The sequence below is a fragment of the Chrysemys picta genome, chromosome 8, assembly GCF_011386835.1.
Source record: "Chrysemys picta bellii isolate R12L10 chromosome 8, ASM1138683v2, whole genome shotgun sequence".
NCBI lineage: Eukaryota > Metazoa > Chordata > Testudines > Emydidae > Chrysemys > Chrysemys picta.
The window spans coordinates 9,757,347-9,782,032 of record NC_088798.1 but is presented as its reverse complement, the minus strand read 5'-3'; the positions used below and the strand labels follow the sequence as shown (position 1 = coordinate 9,782,032).

The following is a 24,686-nucleotide window of genomic DNA, read 5'->3' as shown; positions in this document are numbered from 1 at the left end:
GGTTCTTGGTGTAGCTGATGATAATAACAGCTCTGCTGCAAAGGGGCCATAGCGAGCTGCAGAGACAACACGCTGATAGTGGGAGGGTCGTGGGGGGGGGGTAGAGTGAGGGCAGCAGGCTTCAACAGTCTTGCTGAGCATGCTCAGTTTGTGTAAGCGTGCTTCGTACAAGCCAAGCAGCAAATCGGGGGCAGGGGGGAGAGCGTGTGATTTGATTCTTTTACCCTGTCACTGTATTGAAAATGGGAGATGCTATCCCTTTGTAGCCTGGATAGCCTGATGTGCTCTTCACTCCTTGGAAGGACAACTGAGTCTGTCTTTCAGTCCATTCACCAGGTGAGCCTGGGACTTTTGTTTCCCAACCAAAGGGAAATCTTTAAAAACTCATGGCGATCAGGGGAGGTCCTGGATGACTGGAAAAAGGCTAATGTAGTGCCCATCTTTAAAAAAGGGAAGGAGGAGGATCCGGGGAACTACAGGCCAGTCAGCCTCACCTCAGTTCCTGGAAAAATCATGGAGCAGGTCCTCAAGGAATCAATTCTGAAGCACGTAGAGGAGAGGAAAGTGATCAGGAACAGTCAGCATGGATTCACTAAGGGCAAGTCATGCCTGACTAACCTAATTGCCTTCTATGAGGAGATAACTGGGTTGGTGGATGAGGGGAAAGCCATGAATGTTATTCCTTGACTTTAGCAAAGCTTTTGATACGGTCTCCCACAGTATTCTTGCCGCCAAGTTAAAGAAGTATGGGCTGGATGAATGGACTATAAGATGGATAGAAAGCTGGCTAGATCATTGGGCTCAACGGGTAGTGATCAATGGCTCCATGACTAGTTGGCAGCCGGTTTCAAGCGGAATGCGCCAAGGGTCGGTCCTGGGGCTGGTTTTGTTCAATATCTTCATTAATGATCTGGAGAATGGTGTGGACTGCACTCTTTGCAAGTTTGCAGATGACACTAAACTGGGAGGAGTGGTAGATACGCTGGAGGGTAGGGATAGGATACAGAGGGACCTAGACAAATTAGAGGATTGGGCCAAAAGAAACCTGATGAGGTTCAACGAAGACAAGTGCAGAATCCTGCACTTAGGACGGAAGAATCCCATTCACTGTTACAGACTAGGGACCGAATGGCTAGGAAGCAGTTCTGCAGAAAAGGACCTAGGGGTTACAGTGGACAAGAAGCTGGATATGAGTCGACAGTGTGCCCTTGTTGCCAAGAAGGCTAACGGCACTTTGGGCTGTATAAGTAGGGGCATTGCCAGCAGATGGAGGGACTTGATCATTCCCCTCTATTCAACATTGGTGAGGCCTCATCTGGAGTACTGTGTCCAGTTTTGGACACAGTACACACTACAAGAAGGATGTGGAAAAATTGGAAAGAGTCCAGCGGAGGTCAACAAAAATGATTGGGGGGGCTGGAGCACATGACTTCTGAGGAGAGGCTGAGGGAACTGGGATTGTTTAGTCTGCAGAAGAGAAGAATGAGGGGGGATTTGATAGCTGCTTTCAACTACCTGAAAGGGGGTTCCAAAGAGGCTGGATCTAGACTGTTCTCAGTGGTAGCAGATGACAGAACAAGGAGTAATGATCTCAAGTGGGGGAGGTTTAGGTTGGATATTAGGAAAAACTTTTTCACTAGGAGGGTGGTGAAGCACTGGAATGGGTTACCTAGGGAGGTGATGGAATCTCCTTCCTTAGAGGTTTTTAAGGTCACGCTTGACAAAGCCCAGGCTGGGATGATTTAGTTGGGATTTGGTCCTGCTTTGAACAGGGGGTTGGACTAGATGACCTCCTGAGGTCCCTTCCAACCCTGATATTCTATGATTCTATGATTCAAAGCCTTTACCAGTTTCTGCAACTGACTTGACACCTCGTTCTCAGGAAAACGTCTAGAATTTGCATCCCATGAGTTTCATTGTCAAATGACATGTGCACAGCATGACATTCTTTCGTGTATGCCTGTTAAAGTTACCAGTTCTATTAGGTATTCATAAAGCAGATCTTCCTGAAATTCTTGCTGCCCACATCTTGAATTTCTTGACTCCACCAAGTTCTGACTGTATATGTGTGTGTGCGCGTGCACGCGCAATGGTGCTGCAGAGGGACCCATTTTGGAAAGTAAACTGTACCATAGAGAATAATACCAGTCTATCACTGGGTTTGGGAAAAATTGATGAATATGGCCAGAAATAGAAGAGACAAAATCCAAATGTTAACAAAACTTCCCAGAACAATGACTAAACTTTTCAAAATAATGTAATTATGTATAATAAAATTAGGGCTGTCAAATGATTAAAAAATTAATCCTGATTAATTGCATAACTAAAAAAATTAAGCGTGATTAATCATGCGATTAATCGTGCTGTTAAACAATAATAGAATATCATTTATTTAAATATTTTTAGATGTATTCTACATTTTGAAATATATTGATTTCAATTACAACACATAAAGTGTACAGTGCTTATTTTATATTTATTTTTGATTACACATATTTGCACTGTAAAAAACAAAAGAAATAGTATTTTTCAATTCAATTTATACAAATACTGTAGTGCAATCTCTTTATCATGAAAGTTGAACTTACAAATGTAGAATTATGTACAAAACATAACTGCATTCAAAAATAAAACAATGTAAAACTTTAGAGCCTCCAAGGCTCCAAGGCCACTCAGTCCTACTTCTTGTTCAGCCAATCCCTCAAACAAGTTTTTTTACATTTGCAGGAGATAATGCTGCCCGCTTCTTGTTTACAATGCGGGTAAAACCATGGAGCAGGAGACATACAATTCTCCTCCAAGAAGTTCAGTCACAAATTTAATTAATGCATTTTTTTTAACAAGCATCATCAGCATGGAAGCATGTCCTCTGGAATGGTGGTTGAAGCATGAAGAGGCATATGAATGTGTAGCATATCTGGCACATAAATACCTTGTAATGCCGGCTACAAAAGTGCCATGCGAACACCTGTTCTCACTTTCAGGTGACGTTGTAAATAAGAAGCGATCAGCATTATCTCCCCTTAAATGTAAACAAACTTGTTTCTCTTAGCGATTGGCTGAACAAGAAGTAGGATTGAATGGATTTGTGGGCTCTAAAGTTTTACATTGCTTTATTATGGAGTGCAATTATGTAACAAAAAAAATCTACATTTGTAAGTTGCACTTTCACGATAAGATTGTACTACATTATTTGTATGAGGTGAATTGAAAAATACTATTTCTTTTGTTATTTTTACGGTGCAAATATTTGTAATCAAAAGTAATATAAAGTGAGTACTGTACACTTTGTATTTTGTGTTATAATTAAAATCAATATATTTGAAAATGTAGAAAAACATCCAAAAATATTTAACAACTTTGAATTGGTATTCTATTGTTTAACTGTGCGATTAAAACTACGATTAATCATGATTAATTTTTTGAGTTAATCGTGTCAGTTAATGGCAATTAATCGACAGCCCTAAATAAAATAAAACTTGAGACTTTGTGTTGGTAAATGTTTAATAGACCTTTTATCAGTGCACCTCTACCTTGATATAACGCGATCCGACAGAACACTAATTCGGATATAACGCGGTAAAGCAGTGCTCCGGGGGGGGTGCTGCGCACTCCAGTGGATCAAAACAAGTTCAATGTAACGCGGTTTCACCTGTAACGCGGTAAGATTTTTTTGGCTCCCAAGGACAGCGTTATATTGAGGTAGAGGTGTAGTTAATGAGAAGTTACTGTGTGTGTGTGTGTGTGTGGGGGGGGGGGGGGAAATAAAGAAAAGCACACCATATGCATATTGGCTACAGTTTTTAAATGCAACTTTCACCATTAAATTTTTTTCTTGCTCCATTATATTTTATTTTGATTGGTTCTGTGGTAATTTGTTTATAAAGTGTTAGCTCAAAGCCTCCTTGTGCAGATGTCAAAACTGAAGCAAACTTTAAGACCATGTGAAACTTTTTTATGCATCACTGGTTTACAAAATTTGTTGGATGAGTGCATGAACATCCCTCCCTCCTGCTCCAACCCTCATTTTCTTCATATCTGTCTGAAATATATATTCTGATGTGTGATATTCTCTCATCTATTCTGGATTTCATAAGGCAGTTTGAATGCATTTTGCATAATCATTTTCAGTTTCCAAATGTTTTTTTCTGTAACTATCAGATACATTTAGTAGTATTGGATTATAAACGAAATGGGGATTAAGCAATAAAAACATGGTGAGTAGAATTCTGGAAGGTGTTGTTTTATTGCACAATCAGCTGCAGCACTGAAATGTAGAAGAAAAGGAAATTAAGATTGACCTTCTGTTCAATAGGCTAGAGAGCCAAAGAAAACAGGGCCGTTCTTAGGAGTATGTATTTCTCAAAACTTTCACCAAAAATTCCTTGAAATTAAGGCAGAGTAGCAGAGCTACAGTATAGCTTCAGGGTTTGGTTTTGTTTTTAATCAGATGGTTTTGATTTTTTTTTTTTTACCTTTGTTTTCTACAGCCCTAATAAAAATGAGTCATTTTCTTGAAGAAAGGTCCTACTAGGATTAAAAAAAAAATTAAACATTTATATGGATAATGAGAACCTCCACAGTTACTGGTTACAGAATATTAGCAAAATTATAAACTCTATAAACCCTCATATGCATAAGCCAGCCATTAAATCACTATGGGAGTAAGGAAGAAAATTTCCCTGTGGACAGGGAATTTTCATCACATTTCCTTGCAACTTCATCTGAAGCATCTGGTACTGGCCACTATTAGAGAAAGGATGCTGGACTACATGGACCACTGATTGGTTTATCTTAATTCATGATGCCCATATGTCTTCTCAAGTCAAATCCATAATTCCTGACACATTGGAGTGGGACCAGCATTTTTCTGTTGTGCATGGGGTGGAGGTTTGAATGTAGAGAGTTGTATAGGGCCTCTATCCCTGGCATAAAGAACGAGGAATACTTGTGGCACCTTAGAGACTAACAAATTTATTTGGGCATAAGCTTTCATGGGCTAAAACCCACTTAATCAGATGCATGGAGTGGAAAATACAGTAGGAAGACACACACACACACACACACACACACACACACACACACACACACAACATGAAAAGATGGAAGTTGCCATACCAACTCTAATGAGACAAATCAATTAAGATGAGCTATTATCAGCGGGAGAACAAAAATGTTTGTAGTGATAATCAGGATGGCCCATTTCAAACAGTTGACAAGAAGGTGTGAGTAACAGTAGGGGAAAAAATTAGCATGGAGAAAAAAACTTCTACCTTGATACAACGCTTTCCTTGGGAGCCAAAAAAATCTTACAGCGTTTTAGGTGAAACCGCGTTATATTGAACTTGCTTTGATCCATCGGAGTGTGCAGCCCCGCCCACCCCGGAGCACTGCTTTACTGCATTATATCCGAATTCATGTTATATCGGGTCGCGTTTTTTCGGGGTAGAGGTGTAGTTTTTAGCATGGCACCAGCCAAAACTTCATTGCTTAATGTGGGGAGGCAGGAGGACAACTGTATTTAAAGGCTTAGGAGAGAAGCTTCCTTATCCCAGGAATTCTCATGTGCAAAAGCCCTTAAATTTGGCTTTAGGTATGGACCTGGGTTTGGTTCTTAAGAAGGTAAGTTTAAGCCTTTGTCCTGATATCTAGAAATAATGCATCCCATTTATACATTGGGAAATCCTCAGTCTTCCATTTGAAAGTGCATGTGGTGCAGCGGATGCCACTTGGTAGGAATGAAATATATAAAATAAAACCTCTGTATTAGCTTTAAAACTATGTAAGCATGATCAGTGCAGCCAAACAGTTTTGAAATCTACAGTGGTTTCCATTAAATGTCATAAATTAACAGTTACCACATAGTGGTATCAGAGATACCACAGTTGTTTTCTATTTTAAGTAAAGGGAAAAAACGTGCTCTCTCTCCTTCCACTATGTGGTAATTGTTAATAATTAAGTGTTTGTTGGTGACCAGTTGTAATTGTGTATTTTGAGTCAAGCCATATGCTATTTTGTATTTGTAAGGGGACAGGCAGAATTTTTCAGAACAGTCCCAATCGTTAAGGCAGTATTTTCCCAGGGAAAAACTCAAAATTTAACACCCTATGCTTCACAATGATTCATAGGTATCTTAAATAATTGTAATATTTTTGTAGTGTTTCACTGTTTCAAACTAGACAGATATTTAGAATGGTTGGGCAGCTTTTTGGTATTGTTGTTTCTCCCAGGAAACAGCTCTGGCATGATAGAGGCCAAATAAATATATTGTACGTACTGTTTCTAAATAACTATTTTATTGTTTCATAGCCTGAGAGTTCATATTCATAGCAGTAGCATTACTGTGGATCTTGAAATTTGATAATGCAATTATATAGTCTTATAGATCACTTGTAGTTTATGATGCCGTATGTTCTCCCCTTCTTCACCCCCTGTTTTGGGTGTTATGTATTTTCAGTGCCTGTATTGCCAAATGCTCCTAATTTATATCATATCAATTTCTGGGTATATCACTGATATATTGAAACAAAATATACAAATCAACAATAATTACATTTTGTTTATAATTTCCAAAGACAAAGGTGGTAGCTCTTTGGGTGAGTTACCTATTTTGAATTTGTGGTGGAGACATTACTTTTTATTTTAATAAGCAAGTTAGCAGCTGAAATTTTAGATTGCATTTTGAATGAGAATATTAAATGGAAATGGATACAGCTTGTATATGAATATAGCAGTTAGATCTCTGGTTCTCAATCTATTTACCATTGTGGGCCACATATGCAGCTCTCTGTGCTATGTGGGCTGCATCCACACAATATATATACTACGTGTATCGCCCTGAGTATGTCACACGAACAGCAGCTGTGTGCTGATTGGGCCGCAAGGGGCCCGTGGGCTGCGGATTGAGAACCACTGATTTAGACACTACTGAGGTTGTTGGCTTCATGAATTGATTGCTATAAGTGTCTATGTTTCTGCTTAAGGTTGGTTAAACTTTAATGTAAAGATAGCAATGAATGGATTTACTATAACTTTACTAAAATCGTTTCAAGGGAAGCAGTTTTTGTTTAATTTTTTTAAATTATGTATCGCTATTCTTATTTGGATGGGCACACAAGTTAAGAATATTTTAGAGAGTCCTCTCAGTATATTAAATGTTTGCTTAACCTTGAAGACTTAATTGTCTAATAGAGGAGACTAATTTTTTCAAAAAATTAGTTAGGAAAATCTTTAGTTAATCAGTTGTGTGTATTTAGTTTTGTGTTACAGTCATTCAGGCATCAGAGCCTAGACTGTCCATGTGTCCTTTATCAGCATTTTCAAGGTTGGGACTCAGAAATGATTGCCTACTCAAAACACCAAGAGAGACACGTGCACCCCCTCCTGATCTCTTGTATCTTTCCAATTTCTATCTTGCTTAACAAACATTGCCCAAACTCTTTACGCAGTTTTACTCTACATTGTAGTTATCGAGTGCAGGCCACCTCACCAAGAAATTATGTAATATGGCCATTATTATCTCTCATTTCTTTGACCCTTTAATGCTGTCTAGATCATATAGTTTGGGACATAAGAGAAGGCTTAGAAGGGTTGTTCAGTCTTTGACCAAATAACTTGGAGCCCCCACCTCATCTAATAATTTTTGCTCTTGTACTTGAATTTGGGAAATCTTGAGCTAGTTTCATCCTCAGAGATTTTTATTAAAAACTAGGTTTTACCAGACAAACTATGCAAGTGCTGAACTCTAAATATCTCAATTACTGTACTAGATTTTCATTGCCAATGCAACTTTTTTCTCAAGGTAAAGAGAATTCCAGGATGTCAAATTACCATTATCAGTGGTGACTGTTCCTATGAGACAAGAATTGCACTTGCTGTGTTTGGATTCACAAGATACAGAATGAAGAATATATCAGTCCTATTAAGTGACAATGGAGAAAATGACTATTGCTGAAGAGCATTGTGAGACCTTTTCCTGATGGTTTATTAGATTAAGATGATCAGTAGCTGTAAACAGCTGCAACCCTCCATGTACATGTGCAAGACACATGGTTAACAAAGCATTTTATGGTTATCAAAACACCACCACTTAAATGATGGCAAGCTAGTTGACTCACTGTATTGTTCTTTGTATATTTTTTTAAAAAGATGCATGACAAATGTTAAGAGCATCATAGGGTGATGATTTGTTGATATTCTAAGGTAATATAACACAATATATATTAAAATTCAGAATTGGAGGTTTATTGGAATAAAACAAGTTAGCATTTAAATCTTAGTTCATAGTTTTTGTATGATTCATTAGCCAACTACAGTACTACATATAACATCTCTTTAATACAGAAAAAGAGGTGGTAAGTATATGGCTAGCTGTGCTACCAGTTTGTAAAAGCCACCTTGGTGGACACTGGCTTCCCAGAGTCCAGTGAATTGAGTGGCACTGAATGCACAACAGACTGAAAATGAACTTCTGAATTTCAGCCTGATGGAGACCAATAAAGTGCAGAAGCAGCTTGGTATGAAGACATTCCAAGAGACACATTTTTCTCCTCCTCACCAAAGACAATTAGAATTGGTGAACTCTCCTGTGCTGATCCACTGTAACTCAACTGTCTTAGGATGTGTCCGCTAGACTGAAGTGTAGACAAGATTCTGGCATTTTTACTACCATATCTTCTGCCCCTACTCAGAGCAGGGTCAGGAACAACTCAGTAGTAAAATGCCTGAGTGTTGTCTATATTTCAAAATCTGTCAGTGCAACAACTGGGAATGTCAAGTCTGAAAAATCCTTGCGTTGAGATGGCCTGAAGGTGCACCCTTTTGTGGTGCAAAGCAGTCCTAAACCAGATATCTTCCACACACTGACCAGAAGTCTGTTCTTCTAGAATCTTGATCCAAAGTATAGTGACTTCCGGATTGTTTATGTTTCTGTAGAGTGTGGAGTCTGAACAGCATATTTTCTAGGGGTTCTTGCATATGTGGGCCAACATCAAAAAAGCTAATTTGGTCAATCATAGCATGACTTTATAAAATTCTTGTCCAGTGCCATGATTGCATATTTGTTAGCTAATAGTTTTGCTGGCAAGTGACAGGCTTAGCAGCTTTAAAAAAAAAAAAAGAAAAGAAATACCTTTGTCTTAACTGGAATCAAAGTACAGGGAGCCTCTTATATAGCAGTACTTTATTTTGTAAAGTACGGATTGTGTTCATGAGTGGGTACATAATGTGAGGAGTTTCTTGGCACTCCTGCCTATTGTCTTAATTTTTGTGTGTGTACAAGTTTACACAAATAGCTGAACACGGGACGGGAACCAGGAACTCCTGCTTTCTAATTCTGGCCCTGACTCTGATGGTGACTTCCACTCTGGCCCTTGACATTTCCTTATCTTTACTGTTTTAGTCTCCCATCTTAAAAATTAGGATAGTACCTATGTCATTGGTATGTTTGGAGGACTAATTTTGACTTTGACATGCTACCGAAATGCTAAGTATTGTTTAATACATAACCCTCCAATCCCTGAATCATCTCATGCTAAGAAATGATGGCTAGCCCAACATTCAGGAAAATGGGCCCTTCTTTGTTAGATCGGATCCATAGTCACATATGGTGGCAGACTATATCTAAAGGGCCATTATGCTACAGTTACAGCCATGTTGGGAATCCAGTTCCAACACAGTTGTCCCCTTTTTAATTACTGCGAAAGCTTTGGTCAAGCATAAGATCCCATGCTCTGTTTTTATCAACTTGTAACATACCTAGAAAAAGTAAGTCTATATGCAGATATGCCCAAAATCCACTTATCGCAATACCAATCTTTTCTAAGTATTATTTTCCTACATATACTAGGCTTCAGATGTTTTGGGAACATAGTGTCTTCGCTACTATAGAGTGGAATAATGTTATAATCATGACAGAAGACAATTTATAATTCAACCAGGTAGTGTAGTGTAATTGGCTTTAGTTACTCTCCTTGTTTAAACATACTACCGTTCCATCTGGTATAGAATTTTTTAGGTTGTTACAGGGAATATCCCCACAACATGTACATCAGAATTTTTGACAACTAATGATAATATAATAACGAATAATACTGCACCCAGATACCATGGTGATGGATACCTTAGACACTTTATTACTGCATAATTTATAATCTTAAAAGTGATTTACAAAAATTCATCCAAATGGGTTGGAAGTAGGTAAGAACTGTAGGAGTAAGTATTATCATTTCTATTTTCCAGGTGGGAAAATTGAAGGAAAGAGGTTAAGGGTCAGATTTTGAAAGCCGGCCCATTTGTTAAGGGCTGTCCTTTAGGTATCTGGGGCATGATTCCCCTCTTCCCCCCCTCCCCCCCCGAAGTGCTGAACACCCACCTCTATCATTTAGTGATTCATTTGCAGTTTTGGCTGTTCAATAATTGTGAAGGTTAGGCCCATAGTGTCTAAATTTGGGAACCCAAAATTAGTGACTAGTTTTAAAATTTGGCAGTCTTACCCCAGGTTGTAAAGAGAGTCAGTATCCGAGCTGGGAGTAGAATTTGGTACAGTAGAACCTCAGAGTTATGAACACCAGAGTTACAAACTGACCAGTCAACCACACACCTTATTTGGAACTGGAAATACACAATCAAGCAGCAACAGAGACAAAACAAATAAGCAAATACAGTATAGTGTTAAACATAAACTACTACTACAAAAAAAGGAAAGCAGCATTTTTCTTCTTCATAGTAAAGTTTCAAAGCTGTACTAAGTCAGTGTTCAGCTGTAAACTTTTGAAAGAACCACCATAATGATTTGTTCAGAGTTACAAACATTTCACAGTTACGAACAGTCTCCATTCCTGAGGTGTTTATAACTCTCAGGTTTTACTGTAACTCTTAGCTCTCAGTCCTGTGCTGTCACCCCTTTCAATCACATTTGTTCTCTAGATTGTATTGTCTTTCTTAATGATGTTTTGCAAACATTCCCTGAACTAGGAATCCTAGAATTGGCATTCTTTCTGTTAGAAACTAAATTTTCTATTGAGGGTGGCTTTTTTTCTTTTTTTTAACATTACTACTAATGTTGAGAAATGTTCATTGCAATAAACACGTATGATCAGAGAAATTGAGCTAACCTAGTTGGGATAGTGTGCAATAAACTAATTTTTGTAACCGGTATAGAAGCTGAAACTGAATTCAAACTAAAATCATGGTACCTACCCATAAAATTCATATAGCAAATTAAGAACCGTACAAAAATATTAAAGAGGAAAAATACTTTCTAGATAGAGATTTGATATGTTAAGTGTCCACTCTGTGTTAAAAGTACTGAAATATGTGAATGGGCATAAACAAACATCTTGCATTCAGATCTCTGTTGGCTCTGAAACTGTAATTCAAACATGTCTGTAATCAAACAAATCTAACCACCCTAACATTTTGAATCCTTAAATTTAGAAAGTTTTAGTTTTATTTTGACCTGTTAAAGATATATACAGTTTGGGTCCAAAGTCTTGTTTCAGGCCTGTCTCCTTTGAAATAGGGTTTATTACAAGAATGTACTTTAGTGGCACTGTCAGATGCTTCTGTATGAACTCAATGGAGAATATTCAATGTGCTTAGGGAGCATTGGGGATTTTTTTTTTTAAGCAAACTTGAGTCATTTTTGTATAAGCCCATTTGAATTGCTTTGCAGAAATATCTCAAGTTTTTCTGATGTCTTATTGCTGCCTGGCTGGTTTGACTTACTGTATATCTTTTGTTTACAGGCAGCTATAAATGGTGTAATACCACAAGAAAATGGCATTCTACAAAGGTAAGTAAAGAAGCTTGGAGCAATAATGCATAGAAAGAGGTACTGTGTAATAGTAGTCCTGGTGGGAGGTTTACTTTCTCTTCCCCTACCTCTTCTTTCTTCATCTCCAATTCTATCCCTTAGGAGGAAGATGTAATACTGTAAGGATCATTTTGAAATAGTTAGACTCCCAAGAGCCATGAGTTCAACTCCTGGGAGGGCTGACTGAACCCCTCAACTTTCCAAGACTGATTAAGGACCTGATCCAACCCTCATCAACATCAGTGAATTCTTTCCCCTGGCTTCAGTAGGTGTGGGATCAGTCCCTATAGGATATACAGTTGACTAAGTTTGAGTCTGTCAGATAATTCCCTAAAAGTGAGGTCCCATCTGTTCTGCATGGACCTAAAAAATCCCAAAGCACTTTTTCTATCAACTGGGAATTGCCCCCATATCCTTGGCTAATTTTTTTTCTTTTTCTCTTTTGATGCATGCACACACGTGCATGAAAGGTGGTGACAATTTTTCTCTCTCTTAGAGTTACTGGTGTCCTTTCAGTGGGTTGCAGGTAAAGGATACAGTGTCAGAGGAAGTAGATTACTCACTTCAAAAAGTCAATGCACTTGTTTTCTTTCAAACTTTTGAATTCAGTTTTGGCTTGTGTGATTCTAAGTCACTGAAGCATGATCTGCTAAATGCTGATGAGGCAATCGGAAACAGCAGAACAGGAATTCAGCTGTTTTGGGAGAGCCAGTAGAATGTTGTGATACAAAGCATTCAGGACAAATACTCAATATGATGTTTTAAAATGTTCTTAACTTATGGTAGATGCTACTTATAATGTAAGTAAATCAGTATTTTGGCAGCTAGGCTGTATTTAATTATTAGGTCTTAACTTATTTAATGTATATTGTCAACAGTCACTTTTTTTACACTCAGGATTAAATCCTTGTTTATTCAGTGCAGTGAATGTATATTTACTTTTTATTTGTATTAGTGTAGGGCCCAGAGACCCCCTGAACATATGCATACAAAGCATTTTCAATCTAAATACTCACCAAACTGATTAGCAGTACTTTTTTCTTTTGGTTCAGCAATAAGTGACGGCTTTGATAAAAGTCAATTCTGTAGTTTTTTCAGCATCTCTTTCTTTCTTTTAAAAAAAATTCTAGGCAGTTGAATGTGTGTCAAGCTGTTGTGGGGTCCCCCCCCCGATGATATAAGGTGGAATTTCAGAGGCCTAAGGGAGTCAGGCACCCAATTTCCATTGGCTTTCAAAGGAAGTTGGACACCTGACTCCCTTATGCTCTTTTGAAAATCTCACCCATAATCTCCTAAAGCAAAGGTTTTGCTAAATTGAATCATTATGTGAGTGTCCAGCTGCTGGTAGCTAAGTGTGTTTATTGGCGGTCTTTTTTTTTTTTTTTTATGCAATTAATGTTATTTAATGGGGTGAACAGGATGCAAGTAATATTTTCAGAGAACAAATATCCTCTCGGTCACCAAATGTAATACAGTTGTGATTTAAAGAAGTATGTCCTGAGAATGCTATTTAGGATTACTAACAAAATTATTGTCACAGAAACTATTGTATCACTTTTTAATTTTAACATTCAGTAATCTCTCCCCCTCCCTCCCTTTTTAAAGAAACAGTCTGGATCAATATATGGTCATTGTTTAACTCTGCATAACAAATTCCTAGTGGTACTTAATATTGTAATTAAAAGCTGCACAAAACAAAACAGATTCCTTGTGTACTTTAGAACTCTGAAATCCCTGTAGGTTTCACATAGCTGAGAATTCCTCTTTGTGTGTCTGCTGACTAGAGAAAAGGAAAAGAGACCTTTGTACTACCAGAAAAGCATAACACTTAATTTTTTCTTTTCAGAACGTGGGAGGTAAAATGATAGGAATTGCACCAGCAGACAGTTGGGAATGTAGACAGTGTTTGTTAATTATATAGCATGTGTGTGTAGCAACTGGCTATGCTCACTGAGTTCATGTCATCACGGGGTGGGGGGGGGGGAGGAGAGGGGGAGTTTAACAGTTTTTTATAAAGCTTTTGCATCAAGACACTTCTTGACTTTTTTTTTAAGAAAGTGGAATATGGCCTTCTAAATAAGGTCCCTTTAATAAATTAAAAAAAAAAAAAAAAGGAAATTGGCATGATCCCAAATTTCAGCAGCCCTATTAAAAAAATTAAAGTATCATTCATTCAAATTCCATCCTTGAAGCACACACTGTTAGTGTGCACCAACCATCAGGACATCTGGAGCTGCCTAGTAAGGATAGTTTCCCATACAGATTTCACTGTATGTCTGTAGTCACTGTCTTCCACTTGAGGACATCTGCAAAGCAGAACTCCAGCCATACTCTACAAACATTATTTCCTGGATTCCTTTGGTGGAATGTTCATTTTAGTATGTAAAATGCTCATTTTGTCAAAGTGGTTCTACATTCTCTTTGGCCTGAATGGTGTTTCTTAATATGCCTTGTTTTATCACTCTGCTTACTAATCTCCAGCACCGTGCTCTTTGGAGAGAGGCTAAATGAAGAGCCTGTAGCTGGAGTTCTCCAAATTAATCTGTGCAAAGCTACATTCACTTCACTATCCTGTGGTCCATATGCAAGTGCTCAGGCATAGTGGGGAGGGAGATGAGGCTCAAGGAGAAGCTGGAATTCAACATTCTGTAATTAACATATATTTCTAGATTTTGGTCTTAAACGGATACACTGATGTCTATATAATCTCCCTTAACTGCCTGAAGCAAAAAAATTATTTATTTTCCTCTTTAACTTGTCTGATTAATTTGCAAATAGGTTTGTCTCTCTAAGATTATCAGATGCATCTCTGCTGCACTTTCTCCCAGACTCTTTTGGGATGACACTAGCCTGATGATGTAGTAGTGAAATGGTGGCTGCAGAATTTTAAGCCTGGGATACCCTTGGGATTCTGGTATGGATATGTAGTACTTCCATGGGGTTGCAATATTGTGTTCCTTACTCTACAAGTCATTCTGTGATTTGTAATACATATATTAAACTTGAGGCCCAAAAGACTGTTAAAATACTGTAGGACCAGCTTTTAAACAATCGCTTTTGAACTTTTTAGTTGCTAATATTTAAGAAAATGTTGTAGATACTATAATTTCTTACATTGTTAGTAAAACAGCCTGTTTGTCAGATATGTGATACAATATAGCAGTCACAAGTGCAAGTTGTGGATGACAGTAAGGGAATATACTGCTCATCTCGCTTGCCTCGCGTTTCTTCAAATAGTTCTTCAGTTATCAGTTTGTTCTGTTTAAATTCTCTAAACTATATATCTTTCAGTGAATATGGTGGAGAGACTTTGCAAGGACCAGCCTATGGTCCCACAAGTCATCCTACAGCATCTTCTTCAACTCCTTCCTCATCCTCAGCGTTTCGACATGTAGTGCCATCCCGACAAATAGTGGAAAGACAACCACGGATGCTTGACTTCAGAGTTGAATACAGAGACAGAAATGTGGATGTAGTACTTGAAGACAGCTGCACAGTTGGTAAGGTTTATTTAGAATAAAAATATGTGTTGTGGTACAATAATAGGGTGACCAGATGTCCTGATTTTATAGGGACAGTCCTGATTTTGGGGGATTTTTCTTATATAGGCTCCTATTACCCCCCACCCCCTGTCCCGATTTTTCACATTTGCTGTCTGGTCACCCTATACAATAATAAAAAGAAAAATGAACAGTAACAACTGCAAATACTGATCATTCACAAACCTCTGTGTAGCCTTAGATAAAATGGCACCACTGTATTTTGATGATTAATCTGCAAAACTATTGTTTTGAAGTCAAATTGTTTAGAATTGCTTCTGAAACCAGACTGAGACTAATGGTTCGTTGTAGCATTAAGGCACAGTCCACAGTAGGGAGTGGTGCAGATGTGAACTGCCAGCCATTGTGCCCCAGTGAGCATGTGATCTCCATCACTTTTTGGATGCATAGCTCCTTCTCACTTCAGATCAGTCACTCGTGGGCAGGCTCCCTCTGAATCTGTGCAGGGCTGGGCATGGTTGCACCCTACTTCTTTGCAAATAAAGATTTTAATTGTCTTTTCAGGGCTGGGAGGAATTCAGACTATTGGAGAATGTAATTTACTTACCCATCTTCAAAAATGCATTATTTTGTTGCTAGTTACACTTTTTCCTTAAGACTCCTTTTTGTAAAAGTAACCTAAGAATGATAAATTGATACCTCTAGCATATTGCAACATATGTTCATGTTGCAAGGGTCATGTACTGACATTCTCTGTAAAACTGTGACTACAAGAATTCCTTTTAGCTGATGTAGAAGCAAATTCCTTAATTCATTTACCCGAGATACTTTTTAAAAATCAAAACTAGGAGTAAAGTGAAGAGATGCTGAATAAAATACCACATTGCAGTCAGTGTGGTAGTAAAATTGCTCTCATAATTTTAAAGTGAAACAGTTGTTCGTATGTATAGTGTTTTATACAGTATCAAAGGGTGACACCTAGTGGTGATTATTTTGGTCTATTGAGACTGTACTGGGCTTGATTGTCCTCTTCCTTATGTTTTGTGCAGTCACTTACATCTGTGCAAGGTAGTTATAAAAACATTACCAAATCAGAATTCTGCACTCACACCTATAATACCCTTTTACACCCACTTGGCACAGGTATAAATGACTAACCAAGGCAGTGGCGAATCAGATCGGTGCAAGAACTTAGAATGTATTATTCACATACAGAACTTCGTCAAGATAGTCTTACTGAAAAGTTACAAGCTAAATTCAATAGCAATATTAAATCAATTAGTATAAAAGATTGTTTAGCAATGCTGGTGGAGAAACAAAACGGAAATTTTTCAGCATTCAACTGGATTCCAGCTAGAATACAGGTGGGAAAATAGATGTGTTCTTAAACATATAGCTGTTTTTTCTTCTCATGTAGGCTGCTTTCTTAGTCGAGACCCAGATACTACCTCTTGTAGTAAGCCATGACACTGCAGGCATAACTCCCAGAGCAGTATTGGCTCAGGTTGACTGTGGGTTGAGTGGAATATTTTGGGGAACACATCTAGAAAATGAAAACTTTGCTTAAAAAGACCTGAATAGTTCCTAAAACTGTTCGAACCAGTTGAAATTGAATCCCATAAAATATTAACTGCACCCCATATTCAGAAAGATTTTGCACAATTTATAAGAAAGGAATAGTACGTGCTGTTGTGAAATAGCTGCCTGCCATCCATGTGCATATAGCTCATAATGGTGCACCCTAGAATGTGATGTTCAAAGTAAATCCCACACTTTCTACCTGGGTTCGTATACATTAAAACTTTTTAAAATGTGTGTTAGTTCAAAAGGTACAGTTTATATTGGCTTAGTGTTACTGTAAAAAGGAACAGTGACTTGATTCTTGACTGCTTCTTGCCAGTGAAGTGGGGAAAGAAATGAGGGAAGCAAAGGTGGCTTTAAACCACCTTTATGCTCCCTTTATATACTTGCTGTCCAGGGGCTTGCCAGGCCCTTGTTGTACTTCAGAGGAAATTCAGGGCTGCTCTGATTTTGAGTTCTGGCTGCGGTAGCCTCCTGTCAGCCCAGGATAGCTAGAATGCAGTATACTCTGGCTACACCACCTCTCCAACTCCCTACTCTTTGCGCATCCCATACTTCTGGAGTAGTATAGGGTGATTGTGACAACTCCATGCTGCCTAGGCTACCCTCTTACATAGGCTGTTTATCTCTCCTTTATGCTCCCAGAGTGAATTAAATAGAGGACAGGTGAAATCAGCTCCATTTTATCTTCCTTTAGTATGTTACTGTTAAGAAACATATGTTCTTTGAGTGGTGTCCCTATGGTTACTCCACTGTAGGCATGTCTGCGTCCCTGTGCTACTGATCGGAGAACGTTGGTAGCAGTCTGTCCCACCCGTGAATGCGCTGCAGCTTACCTGCCATGAGGTTAGCCAGAGTTAGCAGGTGACTCTCGTCATTTCCTTTTCAATCATCCCGGCTAGAGACGGAACTAGAGCTGTCCCTGCGTGGATCATTACCTCCCTTTAGATTTGCTAAATTTAGCTTCCCTTGAAGCTTTTTTCTTTGTTACTTCATTTACATTTTATTTAGCCATGCCTTAAAACAAAACAAAAACAGAAGAAAAAAAAACGAAGAAGAAAGGGTTTGCCTCCCGCCTATCCTGGTAACATCGAGACCCCCCCTCTCCCCCCCCCGCACCTCCTGCCCGGAACAGCCCCAAGCGCTTCCCCTCTTGGCTGGGGGAGCACCGAACCAGCCAAAGTCCTGACCCCCTCCCAACACCTCCCACCTTGAGGAGCCCCGGGCTGGCCGATGCCCCAAACCCCCACCCCTGCCTGAAGTCCTGGGCCAGCTGTAGCTGCGCCTCCCCTCACCAGACCCCAAGCTGCCCGGGGAAAAGCGTCTCTCAGGTCCAGAAGAAGCTTTTGCTATGCCCCATGCAGGTTCTGGGGCGGCTGAGGAGGCAGTATCTTCTACTCAGCTTCCTGGGTCCAGGGAGATTACCAATGAACCTAGGAAGCTGAATAGCACATACTGCCTCCTCAGCCACCCCAGAACCTACATGGGGCATAAGAAATCAAAAACTTCACCCCCAGACCCCGCGACGGGGGTCCGGCGGCTGCGGCAGCACCAGGGGAGGCTGGTCTATTATACCCACTGCCCATGACTATCACAAATGGGAGATAGTCGGTGGTACTCCCCATAGTCAGACAATGGGGGACACCAGTAATATACCTGTTCTCTACTTACCAGAACAAGAAATGTCCACAGTATTGCTCCAGAGCGGGGATCAGATGACACTCCATGGGAGATGCTCTCCTCCTCCCATGGGACAAGGGCCTTCTTTACATCTTTCCCCCATTCCCTCTATTAATTAAATACTGTTGAAAGTGACAAGAGAAAAAGCATGATCCCACATGGTCCAGGCAGATGTGGTACACTTACCTGTCACAGCTGACATTATATCCACTGATGCCTCTCAATCCCAACTTAGAGTTTGTGACTCAAAGCATGGCTCCTTCATGGTTCCAGCGCATAGAGATATCTTGCTCTGAGGAGGTACAGGAGGTGCTATTACACAGTAGAGTAGGAACGATGCGTCATACCTGTCTGCAAAAATGGAAGAGATTCCAGATCTGGTGCCAGCCTAAAGATGTCACCCCTAATACAGCCACCCTACCAGTAGTCCTGGACTACCTATTGGCTCTCAAGAAATTGGGACTCTCTGTTAGTTCTCTAGAGGTTCATTTAGCAGCGGTTGCAACCTTCCACCAACAGGTAGAAGGTTACGCAGTCTTTTCCCATCTGACTACAAAGAGGTTTCTCACAGGCATAATGAACCTCTTCCCACCACCCAGACTTCCCACTCCTCAATGGGATCTCAACCTAGTGCTAAAAGGGTTGACTAGACTGCAATTTGAACCTATGGCCACTTGTTCATTAACTCACCTTAACTCCCTGATTGCCATTACCTCTGCAAGAAGGGTAGTGGAAATAGCGGCTCTGGTGGCGCATCCCCCTTTCACTGTGTTATTCCCTGAGAAGGTCATGCTGAAACCACATCCAAAGTTCACTCCCAAGGTGACTTCTGCATTCCACATTAATCAGCTTATTTTGCTTCCAGCTTTTTATCCCAAACCTCATCAGAATAATAGGGAAGCCATCCTTCATGTGCTTGATGTGAGGAGAGCCTTGGCCTTCTGTTTGGACAGGATAAGAAGCTTCAAAAAATTTCCAAGACTCTTCCTCTGCATTGCAGATAAATCAAAAGGCACAGCGGTTTCAACTCAGAGACACTCCAACTGGGTCTTGGGCTGTATTAAACTCTGTTACCAATTGCGTAATGTAACACCCCCATCTTCAATATGCTTGCATTCTATGAGGTCGATCTCCTCATCTGTCGCCTTCTCCATGGGTATCCCTGTTTCAGAAATCTGCAGAACAGCTACCTGGGCATCTGCGCTTACCTTTGCAGAACACTATGCCATCCTGGGGGATTCAGCTGCAGATGCCAAATTTGGCGCTATCATCCATATCAGACTCAACTTCAGAGTCCCAGCCTCCAGTGGTGGGCACTGCTCGGGAGTTACCTACAGTGGAGAACCCATAGGGACACTAGTTGAAGTAGTAGTAGTTACCTTGTGCAGTAATGATGGTTCTTCAAGATGTGTCCCCTTGGGGGTGCTCCCCAGCCCACCCTCCTCCCCTCTACTTTGGAGTTCTTGTCATTGACTCTGCAGTAGAAAAGAAACTGAGGGTTACCCACGCATGCTGGCTAACCTCGTGGCAGGCGAGGTGCAGTGCATGCGTGGGCGGGACAGACTGCTACCAAAGATCTTCAATCAGCAGCGCAGGGATGCAGACACCCCTACAGTGGACACACGTCTTGAAGAACTGTCGTTACGGTACAAGGTGACTGACTAACTTCTGCTTAGTTGACAAGTTCAATACATTGTGCATATTTTATTTTAAACTTTGTATTTGGGTACATCTAAAAATATTAAAAAATTAATATTCTGTCCATTGTAATGCTCTTCTTCATTTGAATGATTGATAGATATTTGAAAGCCTAATGTTCTAATAGACTTTGTCTTTAAAAGAGGCTTTTTAAAAAGAAAAAATCCTCCATCTCTCTGTTTGGAGTCACTGCCACCATTTTCAAGTATTCTAACTCAGAGAACTAGTACCATGGGAGATTCAAAGCCCTGGCATGAGGGATTAATAGGACTGTGTAGAACCAGGTCTAATGCAGGTAAGTGATGAATAAGCTTCTGCAAACAACATCAGTACACCACATTCCTGACCTGCATCTCCCTGCTATTCCAATCCTAGGCATCCTCTGTGAGGGGAATGTGTTAATTGTGTCAAACGGTGAGATGGATATGTGACTTGGAAAACTGTCCAGTAGCAACTAGCTCACTGTGCTCACTTTTACTTCTCTCATATGGTAGAATTTGAGTCCAGGTGCCCAGATGTGAAAGGTGGTACATTAAAGTACCGCACATGTTTTCTTAGCACACTAGTTCAAAGAACTACCTGTTTCTTTGGCCAAACAAACCCTTTATAAGGGATCATATTATGTATAATTATCTGAATATAAGTCATCAGAACCATATCCCATGGTGGTTGTTGCCTATCTACACCAGTTCATATGTTTGCTTGAACTGTATATGATCCTTCAGACAACACATACTCATTACCGTATAGATAGGGGTCTTAAATCTTTTTCATTACATGGACCACCTTTTACTACAGAAAATGTCTCAAGGACTCCTTTCCTCTTATTTGTAATTGCATAACATCCCTGTGTCAGCTAGAACAATTACTAAAGTGGAAAAATAATCTTAGGTCAGTATTTAATGCATGCTTAACTCTCTTAATGTGATGTAGCAGCTGGAAATGAGAAAAGCCAGCACATGTGACTGGTCAGGTCTCTTCAGACTCCCGATGGTGCTGAGACCACAGTTGGGGAGCTACTGTTTCATAATTGTTACTTCTATCCAGGTGGAAATGTCCAGTTTTGCTTTAAAAAGGCTGCCTTTCTCTCAGTACATTAGTTGAATTCTCTCAACCTAATTCTAAATCCAAGTATTTAATTATATTCCTTGCATAATAAAGTTTTACATACAGAAATGCCCATAATTCCTACAAAGATCATACAGCAACTATCTGCAAGATTCAGACATAAAACAAAATATGTGACTGTAAATTAGTACTGCACAGAAGAATGAACAGAAAAAACCTAAAACATTTTGTTTCAGAAAAGGTCAACATTGACATCCTTTCTCTCACATCCAGTATCTTTGACTATTTTTAATTTCTGTCCATTAGCAGTCACATTATCTCTTACTCCAGAGTTCCCAAAATAAACTCTTCCGACTCTGAGTGAGTGTTTGTTGCTCTCTAGAATAGTTACCGTCTGTCCTTTTCAGGCTTCTTTTTTCCCCTCCAGCATTTTTCTTCCTATCTCAGTGAGGTGTGAGGGCTGGAAATGGTTTGACTGGAGTAGTGCACAACAATAGCAGTAGGATGGGAGACGGCTCCATCCCACTGACAATAAGCCTAATCAGCGTCCCTGCATTCAGGCAGTGCCGGTTAGGCGCACCTGCAGAGCATGCTCTGCCTAGAGAAGGGGAACTTTAAAGGTGAAGCTGGCCACAGAGCAAGTTGGGGGACCTTTGCCCAAGAAGAGAGGCTGCTAAGGAGCTCAGTAGCCAGGGGAACCCAGCCCGAGGCAATGACTAGCCTTCCCTTCTCCCCCACCCCCTGCCTTTTGCTTTAGACAGACATTGCAGTCCTGAGAGGGGCTATGGATGTCTGCTCTCTGTCTGTGCCCTGTAGCTGGACCTGAGGAGCAGTACCAGGGACTGGAGGTAATTAGCCTGTGAAAAGACCCTGGGAATGAGCCCAATTCTTGCAGGGAACAATGAGCTTACCCAGGGGTGTGGGTTCTGGTGGGCACCCAGAGGCAAGAGACCTAGAGATGACTTCCAAGCTCAAGCTGAGAGCTGGTTCACTGAAAGTGGTGGAGAAGGCAGGCATGATGCCCTACGCATGATACCCTACGCATGACACAAGGCCTTGAGACAGTAACAGGTTCCACATCAGTCCTTGGAGAGGGGGCATCAGTCAAGGTGCACCATTAGCACTGGTATACGTGGATGGCAGAATGGCAACAGTAGCAGGCCAATCAGAAATAGCAGTTCCAGCAGCAGGTCCAGTCAGGATAGCAGCAGCAGCTGCTAAAGGAGGTTGTGACCCACCAGCAAGAACTTGAGACTTTTTTGCAGTAGTAAAAACCTGCCCTCTGCACAGGGAGACCCAGTAGGCCAGAGGGAGCTCTGCCACCGATGTCAGTAAAGTTAACTAACATGGGCTCCAAGACAATCCAGCAGCATTCCTTCTCACCTTTCAGGGGATGGCATTGGTCTCTCAATGGCCTCCAGAGCATTGGGCATTAGTTTTAGCCCTCTACATGATGTGAGAGGCAAAGCGGGTATACTGTAACCTTGACCCAGAACAGGCTAGAGACTACTGTTGGGTGAAGACCACTATTTTAGATTATCTGGATATTAGCAAATAGACTCATCAGCAGTGTTTTTGGGTGGAGACCTCCCCCAAGGAGGCTCACCCCCAGGAAATGGTGCAATGATTCAAAGAGCATTGCTGGTGATGGCTTTCTCTCCCGGAGCGCTCCAGGGCTCAAGTTGCAGAGTAGGTCCTCACAGAGCAGTTTGTATCTATACTTCTAGTGAGGGACCTGGAGTGGGTTCTTTGGCATCACCCTGAGTCGTTGTCAGAGGTAATGCAGCTGATGGAAAATTTTATCACCGCTGAAGGGTTGCTGGAGATGGGACACGTGGCCTCAGTCCATTCACCAGTGAGGGCCACTGAGGACACCAGACCCCCACAAGCAGATACCGAACCCCAAGCACAACAGGAAATGTGTACAAACCCCACCACAGCGACCTGAGCTACACGCATGTAGAGAGGAAGACTGTGGCAAGACACAGGGCCAAGTTTGGATGAGGTGTTGCCCAGATAACCAACCATCTGGGGACACAAATGACTGAAGTCCAAAGGTCTTCCTTGTAGTCTGTCCACTGCCAGAGCCTGCAGGGATAAGCTCAGTGATCTGCTATTCCTGTTGGCAACAGGGGCATATGAGGAAAGAGTTCCCATTGTTGGTGTGTGACTATGCAGAGGGTTGGATGGCAGAAGATGACACGTAATAGGACTTGTCCCCACCATGTTGATGATCCCAGAATGGGTTCAAGGGAAGGAGGTACTGGGTCTTGAGGTGTAGCCAGACAGTGATACAAGCTGCCTTAGCAGGAAAGAAAATCAACTCAAAGAGGACTGTTTGTCTGGAGTGTATACATGGAGTTGTAAAGCCCATGCCCAGTCAGTGACTGGAACTGACAGTTGGGGCCCACACTGACTCAATTAAAATCGTGCTAGCAGAGAAATTAGCATGCCCAGTGATTATAGGCTCAGACTGGCCAGCCTTTTGGCAAATCATTAACGATCTGAGCCCCAGATCAGGCCTTGGCCTGCGGACCCCATGGACCTAGTGAGTCTGGGGGACTCTGAAGACCCCCTCTGGGATGCCCCCTGTGACCAGGGATGGCCAGACAGATGGAGGGATGGCAGGCACTGGCTGTGGACCTCAAGACCTTACTACAAGGGGGAAGCTTCATCCAAGAGCATGATGATGCAGTGCTGAGCAGTGTCTGTGAACAGGTGGTATCCATGTTTAGGGAGGCAGCAGACCCCTAGCACCCGAGACACCACGCCCACTTTTTGCTGGAGAAAGAGTGTCTGTATCATGTGAAAAGACACCCTCAGTTGTGAGCAATAAGAACTCATTTGCTGGTACCCATAAGTACCGAAGGGCTGTAATTCAGCTGGCACACGATATTCCCTGCACAGGGCATATAGGGAATGAGAAGATCCTGGAGTTGGGTATTGACTCACTTTTTCTGGGTGAGGGTGCACCATAAAGTAAGGGAGTATTGCTCTTCCTGTCCTGAGTGTCAATAGATGGCAGCTAAGAATGTCCTGAGGCTCTTTGGTCCCAATGCCCTAAGTGGAAATCCTATTTGAAAGAATAGGGATGGACATGGTAGAGCCTTTTAGAGAAGAGCTCCTTGGGAAACCAGTATATACATGTAGTGGTGGACTATGTCACTCCCTACCCCAAAGTGATACCCTTACACTTGGCTACAGTGACAGCAATTGCTTCCAAACTTATGAGACTCGCTTTGCTTGTGTAAGTTTCCTGCAGGAAATATAGACTGTTCAGGTCTCCAACTTCAGTGTGCAGGTGATGCATAAACTATGTTCTCTTCTTAAAATAAAGGCTGTGC

General features: G+C 40.9%; 1 protein-coding gene across 8 annotated transcripts in view; it reads left to right on the top strand.

Moving 5' to 3' along the window:
- Positions 1–24,686, top strand: part of FAF1 (Fas associated factor 1) — a 327,508-nt gene that overhangs the window by 66,595 nt on the left and 236,227 nt on the right. For 7 of the 8 annotated variants that reach the window (XM_042845001.2, XM_065553822.1, XM_008167963.4 and 4 more), the window contains 2 exons: positions 11,748–11,794; positions 15,107–15,315. In XM_042845001.2, the coding sequence (XP_042700935.1) occupies positions 11,748–11,794; positions 15,107–15,315 (256 nt within the window). Of the gene's footprint in view, positions 1–11,747; positions 11,795–11,917; positions 12,081–15,106; positions 15,316–24,686 lie in introns of all 8 variants that reach the window. The other variant, XM_065553824.1, reaches the window with a different exon arrangement.